The sequence below is a fragment of the Cervus elaphus genome, chromosome 19, assembly GCF_910594005.1.
Source record: "Cervus elaphus chromosome 19, mCerEla1.1, whole genome shotgun sequence".
Taxonomy (NCBI): domain Eukaryota; kingdom Metazoa; phylum Chordata; class Mammalia; order Artiodactyla; family Cervidae; genus Cervus; species Cervus elaphus.
Window position 1 is genome coordinate 71,055,707 of NC_057833.1, and position 22,971 is coordinate 71,078,677.

The following is a 22,971-nucleotide window of genomic DNA, read 5'->3' on the forward strand; positions in this document are numbered from 1 at the left end:
AAAAAAAAAAAAAAAATCCGCCTGTAGTGCAGGAGATACCGGTTCAATTCCTGGGCTGGGAAGAAGATCTTCTGGAGAAGGGATAGGCCACCCACTCCAGTGTTTCTGGCCTTCCCTGGTGGCTCAGAGAGTAAAGAATCTACCTGCAATGTGGGAGACCTGGGTTCAGTCCCTGGGTTGGGAAGATCCCCTGGAGGAGGGCACTGGCAACCCACTCCAATATTCTTGCCTGGAGAATCCCATGGACAGAGGAGCCTGGTGGGCTACAGCCCATGGGGTCACAAAGAGTTGGACACAACTGGTCGACCAAGCACATCACAGCACATGTACACCCCCATCCTTGCAGGGCCTCCGAGGTCATAACCCCTGCATTTCTGGGAAGGACCCATAGGATCCATGTAACCCTTTTCTGCTGTTCCCTGAAGCCTCTCCTTAGATGACAGGGCAGAAGTCATTTCCTATTTGAGAATTCTGGGTTCCCCTCCCAGACCCTCTTGATGATTGCAACAGCGACTTATGGGGTCCTCTCCAGGATGATGGGAGAGAAACAGTCACAGCCATCTGCAGGCAGAGTTTTCCCATTTTCAGGCACTCTGTACAGCACGCTGAAGAATCTTTTAAAAAAAAAGAAAAAAAAATTTAAAGACCACAAAATAGTTATCACCAAAACAAGGCCATCACTCAGTGTCCATGGACATGTAGTCTAAACACGGTTCTGGTAGATTTGGTGTTTTAGTTTCCAGCCCATGGCAGATGAGCCACAGGTTGGAAACACGTGCACGGCGGGAAGGAGGGGCTGACAATCACCGTCATGCTCCCCGGGAACCCCAGCAGCCTCTGCATCACCTGGACCTTCTTCTGAAATTGCCAGGCCTGCCCCCAGACCTGCCAGGACATCAGGAGACTCTGATGCCCGCGCGGATGTGTTGAGACCCAGCTCTCTGGGAGGGGTCCCCCTCACAGCTCTGGCTGTCTTCTGTTCTAAGAACAAGCCGGGAACGGAAGTGGGATGGTCAAGGCAGAGGGTGCCCGTCGCGCAAGTGCCCAGGGTCCCTGTGACGGACAGCCATGGGACACTGTGGCTCTGATCACGTGGGAGTCAGGGAAATGGGTATTTCTAGGTGCATGGAGCGTGAGGTGGGGGAGCGGAGAGATTGAGGGGGTGGGTGTGTTTTCAGACCTGCTGTTTGTCTAGTTGGCTGTGTGAGATTGGGTAAATGACATAATCTCTCTGAACTTCACTTCCACATAGGAGTTTAAAAATGAAGCTAATTCCTCTAGCCTCTCAGTTCAGAAGGACTTCAGCCTTGCGCTGTTCTCTAAGCTCAGTGCTATGGGAGGAGGTGGAGGGAAAGTTGGGCTTGTTGTTCAGCCACTCAGTGGTGTCTGACTCCCTGCGACTGTGTGAAACGCAGCACGCCAAAATTAGGCTACCCACGTATATGTACCATTGGGTGATATATAAACATGTATTATAGTATGATTCATTTGAAAAGACCCTGATGCTGGGAAAGATTGAAGGCAGGAGGAGAAGGGGACGACAGAGGATGAGATGGTTGGATGGCATCACTAACTCAATGGACATGAGTTTGAGTAAGCTCCGGGAGTTGGTGATGGACAGGGAGGCCTGGCATGCTGCAGTCCATGCGGTCTCAACGAGTCGGACACAGCTGAGTGACTGAACTGACCTGATAGTATGTATTCTAATATAGTAACATGTCTCAGTATATGTCTTATATCACATTATGTATTGTGTATATAATGTATATAGAATCTATACATTATTATATAATTATGTGTATAAATCTGTGTATATATAACCTATACACAATATGGGACAATATTTCCCAGCATTTCATTAGCCAGCAGATGGATAGGTTGGCAGTTAGAAAGCTTTACTTTACCACCTGCAAGATGCTTTGAGGAAGGATCACATCCACATTCAGAATCATTACTTTAAAGTCCCAATGACTTTGTTGACTCTGGAGCCCAGAAGTTAGAATATTATACCAGGAAAAATGAGCTGTCTTAGATACACGTGAGTTTCTTTCCCCTAGTCCATAAAGGATAGCATATTAAAGAAAGAAATATCGATGTTTTTATATCCAGATATTGTCATTAGCATCAGATTGATTGGCAAACATCTTTTGAAAAAGATGTACCCTTTTAGAAGAATCACAATGAGATAGATGGATGGATAGAGGGAGACAGATGTACATGGGTGGTTTTAGTCACTAAGTTGTGTCCTGCTCTTTTGACCCCATGGACTGTAGCCCACCATGCTCCTCTGTCCATGGAATTTCTCAGGCAAGAATACTGAAGTGGGTTACCATTTGCTTTTCCAGGGGATCTTCCCAACCCAGGGATCAAACCCGCATCTCCTGCATTGTAGGAGATGTTGAGCTACCAGAGAAGACAGAGATGTGTATGCACACACGTATATCGATAGATGTCTTTTTGGTCTTATCATTTTGCACCAGTTTTTCTCAGCTGCTCATGCTGGCAATGCTTTGAGTACACACCTTTTCTAATTTTTCTGCTGAGAATCTATCAAGAAAACCAGTAAACTCATATCAGAAACATGGACTTACATGTTTACTGTCAGAAAATGATTCTCTCTACACAGAACCTGATAAGAAAAGGTGACAACCTGGTCTTATCCGTTTTCTCCCATAGAGATTGTATACAGACTATCCCTGACTTAGAATGGTTCTACTTAGAATTTTTTTTACTTTACAGTGGTGTGATGCATACTCAGTAGAAGCCATACTTTGAATTGTGAACTTTGATCTTTTCCTGGGCTCGCAATGCGTGGCGAGCTGCTTTTGTGATCAGCCATGACCTCTTAGGGATCAACAACAGATAAAGTTGCAACCGCCTGTATTCAAACGACAGTTCTGTTTTTCAGTTTCATTATGCACCGTATTCAATAAATGACTTGAGATGGTCAACACTTGGTTATGAAATAGGTTTTGTGTTAGATGATTTTGCCCAACTCTAGGCTAATGTGCTAACGACGTTTAAGGTAGGCTAGGATGTTTGATAGGTTAGGTGTTTTAAATGCATTTTCAGTCTATGATATTTTCAGTGTAGGATGGATTTATTGGGACATTAGCCATCATAATTCGAGGATGATCTATATTATATTTCAGTTACTTTGAGCCGCAGATCAACAATGGTTTCCTGAAAAGGGGACTTCAGTTGTCAGTGAAATATGCATACCCACTCAGCCTTGTTTTCAATAGCAGAAAACTAAAAGCTGGTCTCATTATCCATCACAAATATCCTAACATTTAGGGATGCCCAGTGGGCACCCATTCCAGAAGACTATAGGATGTATGTCTTTGGAATGAAGAAGTAAAATTTAGCAGATGGGATAAATTAGTTTTCATTCTTTTTTGGTGGTGGTTCTTTTGGCTTTGTATAGTTTTGCATATATATAAAATTCTAATCAAGTACTTTTTTAAAAAAATGTGAGAATAGTAATAGAGAAACATAATTTAGGATCAGATGTCCCTGTATGACATCTTGAGGTTGTGACTGTGTTCAAGACCACCTTGTAAACATTCACAGTTGACTGCCAACGTGTCCAAAAAATCCAGGCTGCCAACATGCATGTGTTCGAGGCTTCACATAATTTCTACCAGAAGGTTTGATCCAGGGTTGAATTCCCTGCTGCCCTCGATAGCCCAGTAGTCAGTAAGAAAGAAGAAAAGTGAATTTGATAGTGGACATTCTCCATACTCCTGTATTTAAAATTCAGGGAGCAAACACATCTTAATTGCACACAGATACAGGAAACTGGAGACAGAAAAAGCATTCATTTTCCCCAGCTTGAAAGTTTATATCGGAAGCTTCTATATTTCATGCAAAAAAAAAAAATATATTGCTCTTTGGCACACGAAATCTGATGGTTTCAGAAAAGAAGAATTAGGTCTTCCTTTGATCTAGCTTCTGAATGCATCAGAACCACACCTTTAATATAATGCTTTTTATCTCCCCCGTGTCTCGGTGTTCCAGCTCTCCAGCTCAAGTTGGGAGGAGGGTCTCAGGGTCCCCAGGAGGGTAATACTGCTCTGACTTACTCCAGGATCACACGCAGGGAGGGTGTGGGGTGAACTCTCACCCCTCCTCCGGCATTAAACTCAGCCCTGAGACTCTCGGGGCTTAGAACAGAGCTTAGAGTGAAGAATTGTTTTCTCTGAGAGCTATGCCCAAACATTCCTGCTGAAGCAGACAGTCATCAGTTAATCTCTGTAAATGACTGCGATTTTGGCAGGTGTCAGCTGGTGCAAAAACTGCTCACACGTTGAAACTTTCTTTTTCAAGCATAGGGTGATGAGAAGGGGTCTCGTTAAAAAATATATATATATCTTGTGTTGTGCCCGGCCGCAGTAGTGGCTTCCCTGAAACGACTTATTCCTGTTTAGTTTCTTGGTGGCACATGTTCCCCAAGCTTGGGGACTGAGGTAGACACAACCGAAGGCCTCTCTTCAAAGGCTGGCCAGAGGCTCCAAAACACCAAATCCATGTGTTCGGAATGATCTGGTACACATCATTCTCCTGAATCACCTACTGTCCTTGACACGCTGTTCTTCAAAAACACCACTGGGTGCCCAAGGAATGTGCAGTTTTGAAATGGGTACAAAACCTGCTAGAAGCCTCTGCACCACCCCTATGACAACTGGCATTCTTTCTGAGGCGGTAGAACTTTTCAGAAGTATGTGTCCTGCCCTCTTCTCGCCTTGACGCCTAACTCCAGGCGCTAGGTGGTGCTAGGCAGGGGAAGGACCATACTGATATGCTTGGGATGACCTTTGAGCTGGTATCATTTGCTCCTCTGCAAGAAAGCTTCAGATTTTTTCAGTCTGACAGTCAGGAAGCTGAGAATGTGTCACAGAGATAAGAGGAGAGAGGAGTCAAGAGACGCTCCATCCGGAGGCCACGAACAACTCCATGATGGACTGACATAGAATGTTCTAGAAAAAGATTGTTTTCGTCCCTCTGAGGAAAAGGGGTGGCAGGGGTTGTTCCGGGAGCTGGCCCTGTGGCCTTTCACCGACAAGGCTGGTGCTTAAAATACTCAGCGGCTAAGAGGTCTTGCATGTGTGCTGGGCCCACGTGACTCGGGCTGCCTGGTTCAGGCCGAGGGCTGTGGGCTGCAGGGGCTGAATCAGAGACCAGATTTGCCTTGGTGACACATGAAAAGAGGGAGCATTGCATTTGAACTACACAAATATTATGCTTAAGTATTTTTCCTCATCTCGGAGCCAAACAGGTCTTGCTCGTGATAAAATCACTGCAGTATAGTGGGTCCTTTTTCTGGTCTGGAATTTGAGACAGCATTAGCTGTGCCAAGGGGCCTGGCAGCAGGAAGAAACAGCAAACCACGGAGATTTGGAACCATAATACAAGTTATAAAATTTAATTTTATAATTGTAGCCATTGGGAGCTGGGCTGAAATGTACTTCTCCCAACTCCACTCCCACCCTGGGCTGGGGGTGGGGGGCTGGAATTCAGGGATCATCTTTCTCACTGAGGAGGGGGTCAGGCATGGGGAAGGCCGCTGGAGTGTGCCGGCAAGGAGGCTGCCTCCCCAGTCTTGTTTTGAGGTCCCTTGACGATGGAGGGGGGGATGTAAGCTGTGAAATTGGTCAGTGGCTCTTTCTTCCAATGAACTGGTCAAGCCCAGCCCCACCCCTCTAACCCTTGTGGCTACTTGGGTACCTGGGAGCCTCAGCTCTGCTCGACAGGCCTGAATCTCTGCTTTAAAGACATTGTGGGGACTCCCCTGGCCATCTGGCGGTGAAGACTCTGCCTTTCCACTGCAGGGGGCACAGGTTCAATCCCTGGTCAGGGAACTAGGATCCCACAAGCCCAGAAGTGCAGTCAGAAAGTAAAAATACATTTTTTAGAAAGACATTTTGATAAAGAACTAAGGGTGGAAAGAGGAAGCTCAGCCCTCCTCCTGGCCCTTCTCTAGTGAAGGGTTCCTGCTTGCATCTTGGTGACGGTGCCTGATGAGGAGCTAGGCAGGCAAGGACACTTGCTGGCTCCTGCGGTGCTGAGGGTCCCCCTCCCTGCCTTGGATTTCCAGAGGCCCCCCGGGGAAGCACCTCCACTCTGCTGGCAGCCCGCTCTGGGCTCCAGGGGACCCGGGCTGCTGCGAATCTCAGATCCATGGAGGCCGAGCCCAGGGAAGTCAGCTCCAGGGAAGAGAGGATGCTCTCGGAAAGCTGGCGAGGAACGGAGAAGGGGCCATTGCCCCGCACTTAACAGGAAATCTGACCTCCCGGGGCTGTGGTTTGCAGCCACACCTTATTTCCTGTTGGCCGAGCGCGCCGCTAAGCTCCAGGGCCCACTTCGCTGCTCTGAAACCAGCCGGGCTTGGGTGTGTGCTGGGGGGTAAGCTGTTGGGGCTGCTTCTCCAGCCCACAGCGCAGGGCAAAGCAAGTGCCAACGATGTGCCCCTTCCCCCCTTCTCCCGCCATGCATCACCACTGCCACCAAGCCCAGTGTGCCCTCTGCTTTCTGTCCCCTGCAGATGGGTGCAGAAGGTCGAGGTGGGCGCCCAGGGCCAGACCAAAGGAGCGCCCCCTGAGCAGTATGACGAAAGGGGTCCCCCGTCTGCCGGCCCCGAATCCCCAGGGGTGCCTGTGAATGTGCAGGTCTCCAGCAGGTCCACGTGTGGGTGGGGAGGCGGTGAGGGGAGAGGGAGGGGAGACCCAGAAACACCCGACTTCTAGCCAATCCGCAGTGTACATTTTCTGATCTCTTGCCTCCCTCCTTCCTTGCCTCCCTCTCCCCCTCCCCACCCCCTCCCCGCAATAGGACATCGTCAGAAACTAGACGATCAGACCAAGCCCGGGAGCTTGTCCTTTTCCGAGCGGCTCAGTGAACTGGAGCAGTTGCGGCGAACGGCCATGAGGGTCAGCCCACACCACCCAGCCCCCACACCCAACCCTCGGGCCTCCTTGAACCACTCCACTGCTTTTAACCCTCAACCTCAGAGTCAGATGCAGGGTAAGTACCTGGACGGAGCCCACGTGCCGCCTCGCCCCTGGGCAGAACCCACCTAGACCCATCGTGGCTTCTCCTCCCCACTTCCCCGGAACAGCAGCCTGGGAGCTTGCTAACAGCAGAGTGCACCCACCCGACCCACCCCAGAGCTGCTGAGTCATAGCTGCATTATAACAAGACCCCCAGACTGAAAGGCCCTGCTACAGAGGATATAGAGAGGGTGTTACTGAGTCGCTCAGTCCTGTCTCTTTGCGACCCCCTGGACCGTCACCCACCAGGCTCCTTTGTCCATGAGGATTTCTTCAGGCAAGAATCCTGGAGTGGGGTGGCCATCTCCTTCTCCAGGGGATCTTCCCGACCCAGGGATTGAACCCATGTTTCCTGCATTGGCAGGCGGATCCTTTACCACTGAGTCACCAGGGAAGTCCTGTAAATCCAGATATGTTTATATCCCTGTGTAGATCATGTCTGGAATTTTTTAAGCAGGAGCTCTGGCCATGCCATTTTCTCACTTGACTTGAAGACACACATGGCATGCATCAAGCCAGGTGAAGGTCAAGACGTTTCACGTCCTTCCCGATTATTTGTGGGGTTTGTATTTTATGCATGTCCTTTTGAAAATATAAGGAAATAGGAGTGTCTGGACACCGTCCTATTCAGGGTATTCATCGCAACTAATGAATTTGCAGTCAGTCCAGAGGGTGGACTCTCTCTGCTCCCACCACGGTGGGGGTTAGCTGGCAATGGCCAAAACACTGTAAAACACAGTAATTGCATAAAACCCACTGTACCAAACGAGATAATACCCAGAGTTCATTTACACTGCAGAAAGCACTGACGTCAGTGATTATTTGCTCTGTGATACCATTTCAAATTTCCGAAATGCAGTGGTTTTTCTCAGGGCGTGCAGGACACAGCTGTGTGTGGTAGGGTCGCAGTAAGATTCCTTTCTCAAAGGGGCAGGCTTGCTTGACTCACAGGAAAAGATAAGGGGCACATCTGGGCAGGTGGCCAGCAGGGGACGTGCACCTGCCCTGCTGGGACAGCGGAACTTAGATTTCCTGGGCCTTCTCTGTGTTCTGAGCTGTTATTGTGAGATGCGCAAGAATCCCAAGTCCTTGAGGATTTCCAGCCCATAGCTTTCTTTTGGGATTAACACATGTGGGGCTTTCAAAAGGGAATTCCATCGTCTTCCCCAGAGCCTGATGGCCCATGCTGTTCGCTCACACTCACATCTCTGGGGAAGATTCTCTTATTTGCGTGAAAAATTCCCAGGGATCCCCCTCATGTAAGTTCCTATGCAGACACAGGATCTTAAGGGGTCTTTCTGTAGATTACCCCTTTGGTGGACAGCAGAAACCCAAGCTTGACTTTGGGAGGGCTGCGTCTCATCTCCAGTTGCCTCTGAGATGTATTTAAGAAGAGGTCCCACGAAACCATTGGTTTCCTGGTGCTTCATCATCGCATACTCATTCAAAATATGCATATTGATTTTTTGAAATTCCAAAATGCAAGCGTGTGTGAGAAATTAGATCAAATGGCACATTAAGTGAGATGGGCTTGGTGGGGCGGGGGAATTGCTGCTTTTCTTCTAAATAGAATAAAATTCTTTAGGAGATGGCCGGATCTTGTGTTCAGGGTCGTTTACATGCGTGTCATCTGCAGGATTCCGCTTGTAACATCCAAGGGGAGACTTCTGTTTTCTTATCCTCTCACGGCGTCACTGACCATTTCTACTCCTGGGCAGATAAAGGGATTTGCCTTTTTCTGCTGCTCTTGAAACCAAATTATGAAGCATTTTGAAAGTCAGTGGAAACTTTAACCACATGGGGGCTGGTGGAAATCATCACCAGGAGTCTGGCTTGGTTTCGGTTTTGGTGAAGAGTGAACCAGATCTGATTTCTCTTCCTGGTCAGATACACTCTCTTTACCGAAAAGAAAATGGTGGGCCTGGGGGTGGGGTGTTGAATTCTTATCCTCAGCAGTCAGCAGCTCTCGGTCGGAGGCATTGCCACTGACGGGCATTCCTCAGCTCATTGGAATACTGTATGCTTAGCACAGTATCAGGTTTAACCCCCTTTCTTGTTCCTTTTAAAAACTTTTTTACTGCTGCAACCTCTAAGTAATAATAACTTGCTTTGAGAGTGCCCTGGAGTCTTAGTTGCTACTCTATAGAGAATGTGTTAACTATGTCACCAATGTCCTTTCTTTCCAAAATATGATTTGCCGTTCAGGGCATCACTTGTAAAATTGTAGGAACAGCTTTTAAAAAATAAGTATCTGGGAGAGTTTTATGTAAAACGACTTTTCCTTTTCCTTTCTTTTTTCCCATTAGAAATCTAATGCTTTTTTACTTTCGTCCTGTTTCGAGTAGACCCTTGGGATTTTTTTTTTCCCCCTGAAATTAGAAAGTTAACAGGAATCACAGTAAAGTCTCTTTCAGCCAGAACCTTCATTTTGTTCTTGATGGGTATGAAAATGGTTATTTTCCCAGCTTAGCACTAGAGCTTCTATATTATATTTAAGAAGATGCTTTGTATAAAAATTCAGCATGTGTTTACGGCTCTCTTTGAAATGGCCGCAGTAGTTGGAAGAAAAACATCCCCATAGTATTAACAAGAGCAGTTTTACAGCCGTGCCGAACCAATGGGTGGATGTTTTCAGCGCGGCAGAATCGTCAGCAGTTAGGGGCTCCGAGAGATCCCAGGTCGATAGGCTGATGGACCCGGTCTTTCTCGAGCTTCATCGGAGGGTCGTGCCTGGCCCTTTAACTCCTTCAGTACGGAATCACAGATCTAAGATACTGCCTCTATTTATCTAGAATCAGATGTGCTTAAGAAGCACTCAAAATAGGCACCTCAAATGATCTGAAGCAGGGTACGGATGGAAAAGGGGGCTAGGTTGCCATGCCACCAAACCACTGTTTATTTGTTGAGGTTTCAGCTATAAAAGGGCTGAGGTTAATTTCAACTTCCTACTTTACCAGGTCTTAAAATCAAAGAGAAAGCCATTTGGTCATGGCTGCACGTTTAAGCAAGTCAGGACATCATCACGCACTTGTGTGGCCGAGTTTTAGATTTCTTTCCCAGTCACAGGAAAGAAAACTCGACACACGTTCTTTTGAAAGATGGACCAGGCAGAGTCTAGACAAACAGAGAGCCGCTGCTACTGCGTCAGCCACACCTCCCCTGAGAGATGGCTTCAGGCAACCCGAGCAAGTAGTCTTAAGAATCTGACTCCTGATTTACCAAAAATGACGAACCACGTTTAAGCCATGTATGTAACTCCCTCCTTTTGGGGAAAACAGAGACAGGGTGAAATCTACTGGTGCAGAAAACTGTCAAAACCAGAGAAACTTAAGAAGCCAAGTTTTGTTTTTGGTCTGTCTTGCTGTCAGCATCAAGGAGGCACAAGGCTTAACTCTTTAATGGGAACAGTTACCTTTTGGTACAAGTCAGGCCTTTTTTGTACATTGTGTTATTCCTACAATCCTGTAGGTGTGGTTTACAGGCAGAGAAACTGAACCTCAGAGGTTAACGATTGCCAGAATTCTCCAAGATGGGAAGTGAACTCAAACGGAGACCCTTTCTGGCTCCAAAACCAGTGCTAGTGGGTGGCAGTTTCTCCCAGCTCCCCACCCTTGGATCAAAGACTTAGACACAGGGCTGGTCTGTGTCAAGTAAAACCCACATTGCCCACGGGGAGATGGGAGAGGTGCTGGGCTGGTCATTCCCTCGGCAGTCCTGATTAGACTGGGTTCTATTATTGTGAGGTATTGATGATAATGAACCGTTAGGGCTGGACTCAGGGGTGGGCACCTGAATACACTTCCTGCTTTGGAGACATGTGTGTTTTTAAAGATGGGGAAAAGAAGGCTGAACTCAGAATAATGACACTCTGAGCATGCACACGGGAAGGAAAGATGTGTGGGTAGGCAGAGGGCTTCTTAGCTGTCCATTCACTTTATTGGGGCAACCCTTCCTGCGTGGAAGGCTCTCTTGCAGGTTCCAGTGGGACCAAGGCCTTCTTAACCTCCAAACCCCAGCAACGTCTGATCAGCCTGCAGGAGTGTGGGTACTCTAAGACTTGCATATGGCTGGCGGGGCTTGACCTCTTAAATCATCTCCTAAATTTTAATATTCCAAGTTATTTTGTTCTGCTAGTGATTTACCCAAAATTACTTTGGAAACACCATTTTCTGGTACTTATTATCTGGGTAGCTTTTTGAGATACTGAGTCAACTTTGCTTCTCAGCTATACTGAGTTACTTATGTCAATCTTTGTCAGCTGGATTGACCAAAGAAAAAAGAAAAAAAAAAAAAAAAAAAAAAACCTTTTCACTTTCTGTAGGAGGAGAGAGAAATTCTCTTTCCAACCTTGGGGGTAAAATAAAATGCACAGTGTCTCTTCCCTTCCCTGTCCTCTTTCTCTCTCTCTTTTTCTCTTCTAGCAATTCTAGAAGTTCAAAAACAAAGTAGGGAGCCGGGAACAGTTGCATTACCTTGGAGATTGCAGTCAGCCACTCTCCTGTGTCAATCTACAAATGGTCATGGTTACGCAGAGCAAAATATTCAGGGTGCTAGAAATCAACTTACAAGACATGCTATGAACATGAAAAGGGAGTGATCTAAACATAGCTCTCTTATCTAGGTGTAGTAGAGTTTGAGAGCGTGGCAAGGTCTACAACAGCAGAATCTTACACGGAAAACAAGCCTGGATCAGGTGTTCCCATGAATAAATAAACATAAATAAATGTAAGAAGGCAGTGGGGAAAGAGGGGGGAGGGAAGGAAGGAGAAACAGTGAAATGGACACAGAATGAAGAGCTCTCCTGGGCTCCTGGTGGGCGATGCTGGCCCCTCTTCTCATCTGTAGGCAGAGAGGTTACAAGGTGTTAGAACTAGATGACTGGAGAGAGAAGAACTGAGAACTCACGTACTGTTTTCTATCTTCTTGACTGATACAATGTATCAGTATTAAGGCAAGCTTGAAAAGCTCATGCCATCAGTTGCATCATAGACATTTAGAAACTTTGGGGATGAAGGATGGAGAAAAAGTTAAGTTTTGGGTTTTTTTTTTCCTTTAAAAAAGGCCCTCCGGCCTTGGCTTCCCAGTCTGCCTGTGGTTTCAGCAGTGTGGGCTGCCCTTGCTTTCCATCCGAGACCTGGGGCGACTTACAGAGTGGTGCTCCGTGGCAGCCCACCTTGCTTTTTCTCCGCACTCTATTTATGGACCGTGTGGTCATCAACACAGAACTCCCTTGAAGAGTGCTGCTCCAATGCCTGTGATGTATTTACAAGCACCTCTCAGCTAAGTACTTAATAAACCAGCCCTTCAAAGGAGCCGCTAACCTGGCGAGCTGTCAGCACCCTAGTCATCATAAACCACGTTTTAGCAGGACCACATTCTCAGACCGAGCGTTTTCATGGATGTCGTTCAAGGTGATCAGACCATGCTTTCCGGAACATGTTGTTAATGCCTGTGGACATCTTTCCTAATTAGAGGAAAGAAGGGTTCATTTTAGGTCTTGATCCTAATGATAAAGTATTCCTTCTGTGAATTTGATACATTCTGAAATGGTCCCTTATGCTTGTGATCTCTGGGCCAGTTCTCTCTCCTTATCACACACACCCCCAAAGGTTTTTGTTCAGAAAAGTAAGTTTTTAACACAGCTGTAGCTGGAACACTCATTTGCTATTGCTGATAAAACAGTAGGAAGGTTAAGCTGCAAATCTCATGACCAAGAAACATAGCGGAGCCTGGTGGCTAAGAAGGAGCTCAGCAGGCAGACCACCTTGGCCCCAAATTGGCCTCCACCACGTTATCACTGCAGGACTTTTGGCAAGTTACCTAACCTCTTAAAGCCTCAGTTTCCCTATCTGCAAAATGGGAGTAGTAATTACTTTTGGCGATCCTAGAACCACTGCGAAAGGTAAAACAGCAGACATGAGGGCTAGCCCACAGGTAAGGCTTGGTAATTATGGGCTGTTCAGATCAGCATCACCAAACCAAGCATATTAATTTCCTACGGCTGGTATAACAGATTGCCACAAACTTAGTGTCTTAAAACAACAGACATTTATCCTCTTCTGTTTCTGGAGGCCAGGGTCCACCATCAAGGTGCCACACGCCCTTTGAAGTTCCTAGAGGAGGAAACTTTCTTGCCTCTTCCAACTTTCAGTGGCTTCTTGCATCCCTGAGCTTGTGGCCGCATCATTTTCCACCTCTGCCTCCTTCTTCACATGGCCTCCTATGTGTCACCCCCTCTTATGTCTCTAAAGACATTTGTGATGGGATTAGACACCCACCTTCCCCTAGATAACCCAGATGACCTCATCTCGAGATCCTCCACTTCATTACATCTGCAAAGACACTTTTTTTTTTTTCTTCCAAATAAGGTCATGTTCCTAGTCCTGTGGGTCAGAACATGGACACAGCTTTGCAGGGACACCATTCTACCCATTACACCAAGTAGAAAGGATGGGGGCATCAGGTTGAGTTCAGAAGCAATGTCCCCTTGTCTGTTTCCCCCAAAACAGATGTGATGGGCAGGTAGATGTGAACTCTGTGTCTTATGCCACACTTACATCTTCCAGGTACTCTCATTCAGGCCCTGACTTGCTGGAACTCATATCAGGGTCCTTTTATTTACAACCACAAAAAAACATGATTTTTTTTTTCCTAGATGAGATCAGATAGTTCTTAACATTTCCTAGCTCACCTATGTTGATGGGGTCAGAGGACCCAACAGTGGTAGAGAAAGGGCATCTTCCCTGGAACACGGAGGCGATGAAAAGCAGGAGACAGGAGGCCTGGGTGCCTTTCGCCCTGGCCCCTAAAAGCTCATGGTATAGTTAGTGGCTGGGAGTAAGCGCAGGGACAGAAGATGACACGGAGACCGCAGCCGGCCAGCTGGGATGGACTCAAGAATGTGACCGCCTGGAGCCCAGCATATCACTTGTTTTGAACAAGCTGCCTTGTTAAAAATGGCTTTAATGGCCAGGCGCTGTGGACCAGAAACCCATTGCGAAAGGCTTGTGATTCACTTTGCATATCTCATAATCCCACATTTACAAATCACCCGAAGATAGCCTTTCACATTTGGATATTTAAAAACGAAACTTTGACTGCGACCATGAAGTAGTATCAGAGTTTACCAAAAGTCTGTACCCAGAGAGGAGCAAACAGTAGAAGCCGATAGGAACAAAAAGGCTCTGGGGAGGGGAAAAAAAAAACACTTGTGTTTTCTTATTGGCTGTAGTTCTCCGAACGGAGCTGGTCTTCCTCATTTGTATCATTTCCCTACCACCCCCCCAACCTCCCCCCCCCCCCCCACCATCATGGAAGAGAAATACAGGTCTACCATCATTCAGTTATTTTTGTACTCTTTAAAGTTCAACATGTATGATTTAAATAATGCTGAGGAACGGGCATTACTTCCGTCTTCCCCCACTTCCATCTGGCCCTCTGAGCACCAGAGCTTGGGGAAAACGTACAGAGGCAGGGGGACGCTCAACTCTTCCCAGCCACTTCAGGGTGTATTTGTATTTTCACATTTTACTTGCAAAGCCTTTAGCCCCACATGAGCTTTCTTATTATTGAACAATTGCTCTCAAAGCCCTAGAGCAGCCCAATTGTTAACGGAGATTAAAGATCCGGATTGCAAAACTCCTCCGGTAAATAAAATCTTGACTGACGAACCCAGTTTTTTACCTGTAGACTTCTTTTCCGTAATCTCTTTCTGGCAGAACATGTGATATTTTGCTACTAGAGATTCAGTTACCAGCCACAGTAAATAAAACAAAATAATGATAATAATGGTATAGAACTCACCCTAAAAACAAACACTGGTCAGTCATATTTATTTCCTGTTTCTTTGGGCACTTCTAATAATTTATGGGGGTTGGGGGATGGGGGATGAAATGTACCACTTCTTATCCAGTTGATTTTTGATGATCAAGCTTTGGAGCATCTTCAGATTGAGTGTCTAATTCAGGCTCTTCCAAGCGGCATGGAATGTAACATGTACTGTTCAAAAGAAATAAGTGTTTTTCCAGGGAAAACAGAACCATGGCACCAGGCCCCCGAATGAGCCGTGAGTAGGAAAGACAGTCCTTGGGCGGAAAAGACAGTCCTTCCCTCCAGACACAGGTTCAAGTACCAACACTTCGGGTCATCTTTCTAAAAATGGGACACCCCCCCCGCCCCCGCCCCGGCCACTGCTGCTTTCGCACCTGGAGAAAATGTGGACAAACAGGCAGAGGAGGCAATGGGGGACTCTGGCCTGAGCATTTCCTCAGGTCACTTAGCGGCTCGTGTAACTTGAGCGTTAAAACACACACCACCATGGGCTGCAACAGGACTTATTTCTGCACACCGCTGGTCCTCCCACCCAGCATCGCTGGATCCGGGCCTCATAAGTCAGTGTCACCAGGTCTGGTTAACTACAGATTTGGGTCCTCGCAGTGGTGGGCTCAGTCCTTTGGGGATCTTGAAGGAGGATGCATTATGGTCCTTCAGATCTGACACTTGGGTGTGACCACGCAGGGGTCAGAAGAGCAGAGCATCCCTAGGGCAGGTGGGCGAGGAAGGTCCCTGAGGAACTCCCAGGGAGTCCGCACGACCCTGGAGGAGGCTGCAGCTCACCTGTCTTAAGGCATGAAGTCTCCAGACCCCATTTCTCACTGATTCCTACTGCGGACGAAGTTCTCTTTGTCCTTCAGCTTTGTGTGTTCGTTCCAAGGCCAGATCAAGACCCAGAGGGCTTATGCCGTGCATCTTGGGACGGGCTGCACACATACACTTGCAGGGTAGGTATCTCAGGGTACAAAGGGAGAAAGAAATAACCTGACAAGTGATCGCACTTCTTGGAGTTGTAGGTCATCCGAGGAAGTGAACCTGATTGTTGTATTATGTCTCCTGGGGGTTATCCCACCGTTGTGGCCACTAGTGCATCTCTCTGTACGTATCAGATGGCAGATTATATAATGATAAAGTTATTAAAATATCTGCAAAAGTCAGCACAAGCTCAAGGGCTCAACTTGGCATTTCTGCTCATTAAGTGGTTTATTGGGATCGTTCCTCTCGGGGTCTGTTAATCTTCATCCGTACTTGGTTGTAAATCACCTGCTATGTGGATTGACTGGTGTTGCCTGAGTTTTAAGCTGTGCTTCAGTGGGCCACCCAGTGGGTCATCCAGTGGGACTGGGATCTTCAGGATGAAAGTGGAAACTTTTGAAATGTGCAGTTCTTTCCCCTGCCTGCCACTCAGGTTTGAAACTGCAGCCTGTGTCTGTGATGGGGTCTGGGTCTCTGAAGAAAGACGAGGACATTGCCTGGTTCGCAGGTTGACTGAAGGCAATCACAAAGTAACTGCAGTTCACATATCTGGAATGATTGATGCTGTTAGCCGCTGTAGTCCCCCCCCCCCCACCAACCACCCACAGTGTGTATGGCATGGTCCTGGGGGTCTTGCCTGTTGTGTGGTTCAGGAGCTGTCAGCCACGTGAGTCCCCACCCTCGCCCATCATGAAGGCCATTAACGAGGTGGCCCTAAACTCTAATAGGCTGTAATTCTGGGCAGATTCTGGGGCTCTCGAGGATTAAACCCCACTGTTCTCAGGAAGCCAGCAAAGATGGCCCAGAGCCCCCTTCCCCCAACTCTACTCCCCTGATTAAGAGGCTCTTTTTTTCATAATATTTTTGTTACGTGATTGGGCTTTCTGAGCCACCATATGTTGCTAAATGGGAAAAGCCATTGCCCAGACGTGGTTCTGTTTAATATGATTCTCCACGAATTACAAAGCTTGACTTTACAATTGAATTTGTGCAGAATTACAGCCGCCCAGTTCAGGTGGAAGGGAGAGGAAATCTTGTTATTCTTATTCCAGAATCCCTTCCCGATTTCCTCATTTGGTTCTTTCACGCCTTGGGGGAGGGCGGGGGTGGGGAAACGCCTTAGAGCGTCTGTAAGGAATTTCTCTTATTTTTCAACTTCCTGCCTGGCTGTTCACGGGAGCACACAGTGGCCTGCGGACGTCAAAGTGGGATGCCAGTTCTGTCCATCCACCCCATCAGTCAGCTGTTCCTCCCACCTTTTCATCAGAAGGACTCCAAAAACACATGGAAACACCCAGAATGCAGTATATGAGGAAAGAAGAATCTGGGCTCATAGGTGTGGATATGGATAATGGGAATTCAAATGCCAGGTTGGCCACTTCCTGATTAGGTAGCCTGGCAAGAATTGCTTCAGTTCTCTGCCCTGTGATCCCCATCTGTGAAATGGGCACAGCAGTGATGGTGCTTAGATCACTGGAGAGTTGTGAGGATGAAATGAGTTAATATACACAAAGCACTGGATGCCTGGCGTGTGGCATTGACCCTCATTTCCTTGTGAACAGGGACTGAGATATATTTTTGTCATGTGTTTAGCATAGAGGCCGGTACACGTTAAACGCTCTTGTGTGGTCAGTGATCTTTTTACTATGATTGCTATCATCATGCTTTTGTTGGTAGTGTTGCTGTGTGACCAGGGCGTTGCACATCTGTTCTCTCCTGTGAGCCACAAGCTGCTCTGTGATAATGACCTTGTGTGTCTCCTTACTTCCAGGAGCAATGAGAGCCCTGGGGAGGACAAGGGCAGGAGTGGTCCCAGCTTCATCTTTGTTCATGTTTGGTTTCCTTGGGTAAACTAACAGGAGGGCCACTGCTCCACAGGGTCAAATGGAATGGAAATGGTTATAGTTGAAAGTGAAAGTCGCTCAGTCGTGTCTGACTTTGTGACCCCTTGGAACTCTCCAGGCCAGAATACTGGAGTGGGTAGCCTTTCCCTTCTCCAGGGAATCTTCCTGGCCTAGGAATCGAACTGGAGTCTCCTGCATTGCAGGTGGATTCTTTACCAATTGAGCTCTCAGGTTACAATTGAAAGGGGCCTTAAATGCCTTTCTGTGTGTGTGTGCTAAGTCACTCAGTTGTGTCTGACTCTTTGTGATGCCACAGACTGTAGTCCACCAGGCTCCTCTGTCCATGGGATTCTCCAGGCTAGAATACTAGAGGGGGTTGCCATTCCATTCTCCAGGGGACCTGCCTGACCCAGGGATCGAACCCACGTCTCTCAAGTCTCCTTCATTGGCAGGCGTGTTCTTTACCACTAGTGCCACCTGGGAAGCCCAAAAAATGTCTTTCTGGAAGTCCTTCATTTCATGCATGAGGCATCAAGGCCCAGGGAGTGTCAGTGAGTGGCCCGCTGGGAGACAGACTTGAACTCTTAAGTCTTAGGGCTTGGTCCAGGGGCCATCCTGCTGGCCCCCTGTCCTTCTGTCTGGGTGGGGCAGGGGTGGGCACAGCTTGTGGACTCCTCTGTCAGTACAGAGGGTACCCCAGGACGTTTACTTCTGCTATGCCCCTCACTAAGATGAGATGATGAGATGATGGATCCCCTGGTTCAATTCTGTATCATGGCTTCTCTGTATCTCCATCTTTTCAATGCTGAATTTCCTACTGAGGGAGTAGGGATCTTGTTGAAAAGTAAGAACACCTGTCTCAAGGCCACCCGCTGTCCTCTTCAGTTCCACCGAGTGTCCCCAAGCCCTGCTTCGGGACGCGGACATGGGTACAGCTGCAGGGACGCTTCTGACCACCGGGCCCACGTGGGCAGCGGCTGGTGGGGGGGGACCCCTGACCCGTCGCCTTACATGCCTGTCCCCTTATGAATTGGACACATTCAGAGAATGTGAATGGTCAGCCTCTTCTGCATTTTGGATGAACCACCTACAAAAGGCTTTCTCTGAACTGCGTTTCACCTTCCTGTGCCGAGTCTGCCCACAAGCCTGGGCCTTGAAAGCCTGCTTGTGGCCTGTGCCGCCTCTGGGCCAGAAGGGGGTCAGGAAACAGGTGTGGAGGGTGACGGGCTGGGGTCGCAGCCGTGGGAGTGCATCGAGGGGGGGCCTGGGCAGGCTGGGGCTCAGACTGAGCAATGGTCCCCCCTCGTCCCCCGCCAGGACGCTGCCAAGTCCCATGCCATTCGCTCCCTGAACGGTGTCCGGCAGGGACAGCCAGGCTGCCTGGCCAGGCCCCAGCATCCCTGCGGTGGCCACGCCCTTGGTGGTGAATTCATGGTCAAGGGCACAGAATGGCTGGGCCAGTGCCACCCGGAATCATCACAGGAATTCCATGAGTGAAGTCCAGATGCCTCTCCCCTTGAGGCGCTGTACCGAGGCGGGGCTTCCAGGCTCCTTCCTAGGTTGAGATGCTGTGACCCGGTAGTTGTCTTTCCTAAATGATGCTTCATTCAGAGGCGATGGGAAAAACAGGAGCTTGGAGGCTCTGCTCTAACTAGCAGCACAGACCTGCCATCTCCTCCTCACCTCCCACAGCCTGTCCTGACCACCTGCCCCAAGGCCTGGAGCTCTGGGCTCTGCAGATCCCAGGTTCCTAAGGACCAGATACGAGGAGGAGGCCAGTGATGGGTGTTTGCTTGCTCCAAGAATCCCATCCACTCAGAAACAGAGTATCCAGAGGGTTTGCAAGTTTTCTCCCAAAGATGATGATTTCCTCCTTTAGGCAATTCTTACAGAGGTTTCCCTTGTGGCTCAGATGGTTAAAGAATCTACCTGCAATGCAGGAGACCCGGGTTCAATCCCTGGGTCGGGAAGATCCCCTGGAAGAGGGCATGGCAACCCACTCTGGTATTCTTGCCTGGAGAATCCCATGGACGGAGGAGCCTGGCAGGCTACAGTCCACGCGGTCGCAAAGAGTCAGGCACGACTGAGCGACTAACGCTTTCACTTTCAGGCAGCTCTCATATAGTGACTTTGAACTTCTGACCACTGGAGATGAGTGTTCAGAGAAAGCTAAACCAGCATGAGATGGTTCCCCCACCCCATAAGATAGAGGAGACACTGGAAGCCCAGCGAGGTGGAATGACTACATGAAGGTCACACGGACAGCATCCGTATTGGAGTGCTCGGCTTCCCTCTGCCTGTCCCGCCCAGCTCAAACACAGCCTGAGTCTTTGGTTAAGAGTGAAAACGAAGCTTCCTGAGCAGTCCCTTCAAAACAGCACTTAGGAAGAAGCAGAGGCCGCTGGAACAAGAAAGGGCAAACACCAGTGTGCCTCTGCGCACTGCTCCACCCAGTTTCTCATCTTTATATTTCCAAAAAAAAAAAAAAAAGGTCTCAAATAACCCAAACAGGCAGGGTCTGATCTGCAGACAGTCTGCAGGCATCCGCCCAAGAAACTGCCGGTCGGCCGGTCCATCCTCCTCTGATTTATGTTGTGTGTGTTAAGCCTTAAATTGTTGAGACTCTGGCTGGCTGCAGTGGTATTACTGGAGGGTTGGTGCATGTTTTCGGCTCACAGAGCTGGCTCCGGGGACTGGAGGTGTTGGCCCCGAATCAAGTCCAATCTCACACCTGTCTGAGACAATGAGGGCCTTGTTAGACGCATCTCCAGCCCAGGCGGCTCGGCCTGCTTAATTCTCGACATTCAGAACAGGGGCGGGGGGCGGGGGGGGGGACCTGGGCAGGGGGCGGGGTGCCAGGAGAAGCCAAGCTGAGCCTGGGACATACTGGGGTCACCGCCTCCCTGGCCCTCTCCTCCCTCCCCACCCCCCACCCCATTTTATAAACCTTTCCTTATTTTTGGAAATTAAAAAAATACAAATAAACAATACCAACAGTAGCACCCTTATGAAGGAGAGTTTCCTACTGCAAAACAAGCAGCCCAGGGCCTGCTGGAGACTAAATTCAGTCGCAGCTGCGGGGTGGGGGGGGGGGGGGGGCGAGGAAGTGGGTTTGTGGGGTGCCTTAGCAGGGATGAAACCCCCCCACCCCCACCCAACCAGGGCTGATGCTTGAGCTCCTCCCGCGCTGATGGGGGTCTTTTCCTGGTTTTCCCTTCCATTGCTGACATGTCAGTGATGGGAGCGGAAGGGAGCCTCCTGCTCAGCTTTGTATCACGATACTCACGACACGGCAGATGGTGCCGTCGCAGTTCCACCTTCCTGTACCTTGTCGTTGGCAGAGAGGACGCGGCTGGCTGCCAACACTTTAGTCCGTGGACCCTTTGCAAGTCCGCTTTTTCCCCCGAGACCCCTGACTCCAGGCAGCCACTTGGGTGGGACCTTCTCTGCGTCCAGGCTGGCACCCCTCAAGGCCAGTGGCTCTGGGTGGTTGTTATTCAGTCAAAGCCATCCTGGGATGACTTTGTCTTCATAGGAATGGGTGGTGTGGAGGCCCGTGGGACAACCGTCCTGAAGGGAATCCCCCAGAGTTAGAAAAACCGCCCCTTGGTGCTGGACTCCCTGGTGGGGCGCCCACCTCGGGGGTCCTCTCCGGCGGAGCTGCTGTGTCTTGGGGGCCGACACCTCCCAGCCCCCCTTCTCCACAAGCGAGGCTCTTATCCTGAGCTGGGAGGCGTCTGGGCACCGGCGGTCACTCTGTTCTGCAAGAAACAGGCGGCCCCATCCTACTCACTGGCAGACGACTGCCTAAGCATTAAAGCGCCCGGCGGGTCTCATGACCTCAGCCTTGGAGACACAGCACAGGACACCCAAGGCCTAGGACTCACCTGAGGGGCAGTGGGGCCTGGCATCTTCTTAGCACAAATCATCTTTTTTTTAAAAAAAAAATATTTCTTTATTTATGGCTGCTGTTGCCTGGGCTTTTCTCTAGCTGTGCTGCTCGGGTTGCTCTCCGCGGCAGCTCTTCTCTTGCTGTAGATCACGGGCTCTGGGGCGTTCGGCCTTCAATAGCTGCAACACGTGGGCTCCTGGGCTCGAGAGCGTGAGATCCATAGTCGTGGCGCTTGGGCTTAGTTGCTCCACGGCACGTGGGATCTTCCCAGATCCGGGGATGGCCCCTGTGTCCCTTGCACTGGCAGGCGGATTCTTTACCACTGAGCACAGCAGGGAAGCCCCACACAGATCGCCTGGAACAGGTACCTCTCTGTGAATATCAGCCAAAGTCCCCAAGGGACGAGAGGCTCACTCTTCAGGGGCGGCACATAAACAGCAAGGGACAGAATAACCTGGGGACTCTGGCTCCCCCCTCCACCCTGGCCGTGGTTCCCTTCTCTGTGACCTTGGGTGTGACCTTGACCAAACACGGTGAAGACCCCGTGTTGTGGGAGGTGGCATCGCCCGCCTCCACTGCAAGGCTCCTCCTTCTGTCTAGACACGTCACCCGGCAAGGATCTGATGACCACAGAAGGCTGGTCCGGAAATAACAGGGCACCTTCCCCACTGACCTCATGGCTCTCCATTCATCAGAGGCCTGGCCTGTCTGGGCCATGAGCTGTTCCACGGTGAGCCCACCCATGCTCTGAAATGACTGAAGAGGCAAGCAGATAAGCTGGAGGGAGGCTGGGGCGCTGAGGCTGCGAGCAGTTGTCTTTCTCCCTGCCTTCTCTTCTGGCCTCTGAACACCAATTGCCAGCCCTGCCTACCTGTTTTGGTCCATGCTGGGACCCACCCAGAAAGCCCTGACCCCGCACCCCCTCCAGCTCCCCATCCTGCCCCCTCTCCTTGAGGACATCTCTGTCCCCACCAACAACCGAACTTCCCTCCTCCTGGACCCGTCGGTTGGGACCTCTCTCCCCGTCTTCTTCCCTCCATCTACGCTGTCCGTTGAGACCCGGGGAGGGTACAGGTTGGCTGCTTTTCCAACAGTCCTGGGCTCCCAGGAGCGAGCACGTGAGGTTTCTCCCCCCATGCTGCAACCTCATCAAAACCTCAGAATGCACCCCGGGGCTGCCTCTCTGACGGTCCGCACAGGACCCCACCCACCTGTGCCCAGTCCTCCCCATCCAGAATCGTGGTTCTGAGAACGACAACAAGTTTTTTCCTAGACGTCCCAGGCCAGGTGGGGAACTCTCTCTGGGATGTCTCCAGACCCCATGACCCTGGCCCGGATGCCCGGCGTTGCTGGGGGCGGGGGGCGGGTAGGGAAGGAG

At 49.5% G+C, this 22,971-nt stretch overlaps 1 protein-coding gene across 4 annotated transcripts in view; it reads left to right on the forward strand.

The window, feature by feature from the left end:
* RUNX1 (RUNX family transcription factor 1) overlaps positions 1-22,971 on the forward strand; it is a 265,457-nt gene that overhangs the window by 215,218 nt on the left and 27,268 nt on the right. For 3 of the 4 annotated variants that reach the window (XM_043874705.1, XM_043874703.1, XM_043874704.1), the window contains one exon: positions 6,832-7,023. The exons of the other annotated variant lie outside the window; for it this stretch is intronic. In XM_043874705.1, coding sequence (XP_043730640.1) covers positions 6,832-7,023 — 192 coding nt within the window. The remainder of the gene's footprint in view (positions 1-6,831; positions 7,024-22,971) is intronic. 4 annotated transcript variants of the gene reach the window in all.